Source organism: Atta colombica, unplaced genomic scaffold, assembly GCF_001594045.1.
Source record: "Atta colombica isolate Treedump-2 unplaced genomic scaffold, Acol1.0 scaffold273, whole genome shotgun sequence".
Lineage (NCBI taxonomy): Eukaryota > Metazoa > Arthropoda > Insecta > Hymenoptera > Formicidae > Atta > Atta colombica.
Window position 1 is genome coordinate 81861 of NW_017259374.1, and position 5942 is coordinate 87802.

Below are 5942 nucleotides of genomic sequence, written 5' to 3' on the forward strand. Positions count from 1 at the left end.
CAAAGTCAATTTTTTGTAAATTAAACCTCGCACCTCGCTTTGCGTGCAAATTTATGTGGAACCGCATTTCATGTGGAAAGTTGTAAACCCCCTCCCCCCAACCCCAAACTGAAGAAAGGGAGACGATTTGAATATCAATAAACAAACGTTAACATATCGTAGAAGTCAATAAAATGTATGCTTATGTAGCTTGAAGTTTAGAGCATATAGATCATGAAAATGTGATCGCAGCACATGTTTTTATCGCAGTGTATTCCGCAGCTGTGACAAATTTTCTAACTTTGATACAGTCATTAACTTTAACGTTTAATATCTCGTTTTATAAGGCAGTCTTACACTTTTTCTGTCACATTCTTTTATTTTGTGCAAAAACGCGTCAAATGAGCTTATTTCATCGATATCCGAAGTGAGGTAGTTCTTCTGCATAATTATCAAAATTAATAGATATATTAAAATCTTATTCTTCGCAGTCCTTCAGAGTTTTATAGGTCTTTTAATAATTCTTCGCGATGCTAATCAAACCGAACAATGCGTACGAGCTGCTCGGAGAGCTCGCGTCATTTGCGAAAATTGTACCGATTCAATATAAAGATCAGGGGCAAATACGATTTATCCTCTCTTTACAAATTTGCCAATTCTCTCTTTACAAATTTGTCAATAGTAACATAACTTACAAATATTTTGCTAATTTTATGCTATTCGAAAAGAATTTAAATATCAATTATCACCAGGTAGTACACTAAGATTCAATTATCATCTTGAACTGAAAGCACTTTAAGTAAATTATACAAAGACTTAGATCAGATATCGAACAAATCAGTTTTTAATGCAACTTGTAAACAGACGGCTCGAAGACAAAAATGATAGTTCTTAAATTATGTTACTAGCGTCATATCAGTGTCATCACCCTTAAAAAAAATGTTTCGATTAGAAAATACAATGGAGATACGATTTAACTATCGACATGACTTATCTACATTATATTGTCATTCCATTATTTTAACAGACATTCTCCACTTCAAATAGTTTCTTATAGAATGAAATAAAAGAAGATATTTTCATTACAGTTGATGGGTACTTCAATATCTTACTTCACTGTTCTCTATTCTACAAGTACGAAATAATAATCACAAAATAATTAAGACAGGTATGTATAAAAGTGAAAAAGATATGAGAAAGTAAGAGAGGGAAAAAGGAAAAGGAAGAAAAATGTAAACTAATTTGATCGAAATCAAGCCTTCAGTTTAGCCTTCAGTTTTAGGTATCGCTTCCTGTAAGTATCATTTTGACTCGACAAAAGATAAAAATTATTATTTAATTAAAGAAATCGACATATTATAAAATATTTATATAAAAAAATATAAAATTTAAAATTGATATTATATTAATAAATCACAATGAAATGTATGTAATAGAATGGGTCGTATCTGCGAAGTCTATTATCGCACAATTCCCTCGAATGAATATGTATTTTTTATGAAAAATAAATATCTGTTGCATTATTGCTATAATCAAATCAATCGCTTAACCATGCCCCTTTTCGAGAAAAGTGAATTAGCATCACGTGTTTTTTTATCGGACAATAATATTTTCTTCTGCATTGCATTTAATTAAATCAAAATAGGAAATTCAGCATAAATTTAAAAAAGTGTTTCATTGTATTTCAAGCATGTTAATATTTTTAACTACAACTAAATAATTTAATGACTCGCATAATAAACAAAATATTAAGTTACAACTTGTAGCGATTTGAATAATACAAGAGATCTAAGATCTTGTCAAAAATTTTTCATATTATTTCAATCCTTTTATCTATTATATAACAATTCAATGTTAGTATCATTGAAGAAATAATATTACAATAACATATATTATAATAAAAATTTAAGAAGAGTTTAATTTGAAATCGTATCAATTTTTCCTCTGATTTTGTACGTGCATTAATTTATTGTATATAATTAGAAAAAGCAGATAATCTTCAAGAATTTTTTCACTAAATGAAAGAAACACTAATTTTAATATAATACGATGTATAAAATTATTTTTTACAGTTAAAATATTTATGACTCTAAAAACAAGATTTATTAACAATGTTTTCTTTTTATATTATTATTGTAATATTTACAATCAGATACAATTCGTTTAGTATTAAAATAAAAATTGTAAGAGTAAAATAATTATTTATATATGTTATATATTGAACTATAATAAAAGATCAAAAATTCCTGGAATTAATTTATAACACAAAATAACAATTAATTTTACAACACAGATATAACTAATTTTATTTATATGTATATAACATTTCTTTTAAAGTAATTCTCTTGTAGCGCTACAAATTTAGAAATGTTTGAAAGCATTCCTATAAATCACTTTCTGATACTTTTCAGTGTTCTTATCACATTTGCAATTGACTTCTTTAATATTCAATAAGAACCGTTGTTTTTTCATGTAAGTCGAAATATTTCGTCGTGACAGAAATATAGTGAGAGAATTGTTTGAAAAAATGGATATACGAAACAGCTTGATTTCTTTTGCACGAAAACATTTGCACAACGATCATTAGATGTCAAGCAGTATCTTGCCGGGCATAATGTTACGACTGTATAGAGCATATATATTTTCGCGATTTAGTATCGCTTTACTTTTTCCTGTTTTCGCTAAAGAAGTTTTGAAAGATTCGCTTGAGCGAGAATATGAAGTGACTGAAAATGCGATGAAAGTATTGAAAGACTTGTCGAAAAATGATTTTCAGTAATACTTCCAAATACTAACTGTTACAAATGCAGCTGCCTAAGAGACCTACTTTGAATAAAATGTTGTGTAAATAAAATGTTATGCAAATGAAACGGTTATTCATGTTGTAAAATTAATCTCACACTGTTAAAAATGTCATCAAATTTAATATATATTATACTTTAAATTAAATTCAACTTTATGATACTAAATTAAATTTAATGTATCTGCAACTGAAAAGCATATTTGTGTACATGAAATATGTGTATTTTTCATAAAATTTTACGAAGATTAGTACAATATTTTTTATTAAAGTTTATATAGATTTACGTAAAATTTAATATAAGTAAACGTTAAATTTATATTACTTATAACCATTTTCATTTACAACATTAAATATTTTCAATGTGCCTGCTTGAAATTTGCTTCCATTACATGTAACGGAAGTAAATTTCTTTTTATTTTTTTTTACAATTTATTTAGCACTCGATGCAGAAAGTATGAAATAGATTTTATTTCACGTGAGAAGCTTGTACGACTCTCTGTCAAGAAATAAATTCACAAGTACATTTCTATGAAAAATAAACATCTGTGTAATTTTCTATATTAATGATCGCTTAATTGCTAAAAACTTTTCTTAAAAAAAATTTATTGAATTTTCAACGTTATTCAATAAATACAAATTTATAAAAAAAAGATCAATTTGTGAAAAATTGTTTTATTTTAAATTGAAATGTAGAAAATAAAACTTTTCGATGATTTCTGATATTAATCTTCGTTATTACTTTGATATTTACATCATATAACCGCAACAATGTTATCAGCATCAGAAAACAATCAATCGCACAAGACTTGAGTTGCAGGAATAGCGAATATACTGAATAGGGATACTCTAGTTAATGCTGCTAATATCGAGAATCATACAATATAACGTTATATTGGGTTGTCCGGAAAATTCATGCCAATGTTGAAGAAAAATTGAAACGCAGAAAATTTTAATTTAATAAATGTATACTAAAATTTAAATTTTAGTCGGCACAAATTTTCCGGACAATCCAATACTCCCACCAATCAATTATATGGATTCGTTTAGATACTATATTTTCTGCAAAGTCTCCTTTATTTCTTTATATATGAAAAATGCAAATAAATTGGTGTCTTTTTTCTTTTTGGACAGAGCCTCGTGAAAGAAACTTCGCTAATTTATATTTCACTTACATAAGAAATAAAAATAAAAAGAATCATTTCAATAAATGTATACTATTAAAAGGAAAATGCCAATTTTAACTTAAAGACGTATGATGGAATTTCTAAAATGCACAAATATTAAGATTAATTTAATTTTCTGCATGTCTAAAAAAAGTTCACTATACGTTATTAAAATCAATCTTATGATTTTATTTGTTAATTATGTTTAATCAATAGTGTACATAATTTGGAAAATGTACTATTACACCGTTGACATGTAATAAATGATATATGATAATACTACTGACATTTAATTACATTTAATATTTAATAAATTTATTTCATTTTCAAATGATAAAATATTCCGCTTTAAACTGTTAATATTTCCGATTTTTGACTTCCTATTGAAAGACGATCTTTGAACCATAAATATAATAATCTGGCATACGTCAATGTTTTACATTTCATAACAGATTCAAAACGGATCTATCAAAGGAATATTACATTAATACACACACACACACACGCGCGCGCGCGCACACGCACACACATACAGAAATGATGTTATAAATAATATATATATTATATATAATAATATGAATATATAACTTATATTAGATATTAGATTAGATGAGAAAAAGTTCGATATATATATATATATACACATAAACATACATTTTCACTTTTCTAGTTTAATACGAGGGTAAACTCATTTTCAAAATGTTACACAAACTATTAGTAATGTCAATTTCATTAATTTTTTTCGATAGAGATATTATCAGAAACTTTTATTTATAACACCACTGTGGATAATATTATACAAAGTATATAAAAAATATAAATAAAATTTAATATTTAGCATTACATAAAATATTAATAAGGCATTGATTTCAATAGTTTACAAACAAACATTTGTTGATTTTTAAATTTAATAACTAACACTAGTTCAAAACATTAAACGTACCTTGCGAGTGTATGCACTAGAACGAAACGCATATTACAATAAAAAGCGATGAATGCGCGGTCATCTATCGAGTTTTTCTACACGAATGTTTTTCCATGGGATATAAACACCTGTTAAATTCCTTTCAATGTAATCGATCATTTAATCATATTTTTCTTATAAAAGTGATGAATTATAAATACTTTAATCTAGTGACATTATTGCATTTCGCTTTGCATATTAAGCAATTGAAGTTACAATTTGCTAAAAGAGAAAAATTGAAATATTTTCAACCAATTGTTTAATAGAATCGGAAAAAGAGAATAGGTAATTTCTTATTTTTCACGGTTAAATGTACTTCAGTGTTTACAAAGATGATTTGCCTTGAGACGAAACACTTCAGGCTCAATAGATTTCTTTTGCTCGCGATTGGTTTATGGCCTCACCAGAGATCGAAACTTGCTCAAATTCAATTTATCATACTTTTCACTATTCTATCAACTTTTATTGTATTTCAGGTGAGAAAAAATCCATACGAATTATTTTCACACGAAATAATTAACAGACTAGAATTCGAAACTTATTAATCACGCTAAGCAATTATTCATTTAATATGAAATTTTCAACTGAATTACTTATTTGCAGTTTACAACGTTTTTGACTTCAAAATGTACTGCAGATCTCATTATGAATGTTCTGTCTTCCGCATTTTTCTTCATTTGCTATGCAATTAAATATTATTCATTTTGGATTAACGCCAATACTGTAAGTCAAAGTTTATTACACAGTTTCCAGAATATTCATCAAAACAATATTCATGATAAATATTCATGATAAATAAATCTTCAAATATGACATTTTTTAAATGCTTTATTTTTTAAATATTTTATACGAAAACTGCATAAAACTAATAAAATTATTTATGTAATAGATGAGAGTTTCATTAGAACAACTTCAGCGTGTTTGTAACGAAATAAAAAATAAAAACGAAATTGCTATTATAGAAAAGTATGGTCGTATAGGAAAACATCAAACAAGAATAATTACGAGTAAGATAGTATATATATATATTTAC

At 26.3% G+C, this 5942-nt stretch overlaps 1 protein-coding gene across 1 annotated transcript in view; it reads left to right on the forward strand.

The window, feature by feature from the left end:
• LOC108689619 overlaps positions 1 to 1124 on the forward strand; it is a 3609-nt gene extending 2485 nt beyond the window's left edge. Inside the window, exon 6 of the mRNA XM_018196477.1 lies at positions 1068 to 1124. Within this exon, the coding sequence (XP_018051966.1) occupies positions 1068 to 1124 (57 nt within the window). The remainder of the gene's footprint in view (positions 1 to 1067) is intronic.
• The last annotated feature ends 4818 nt before the right edge of the window (positions 1125 to 5942 follow it).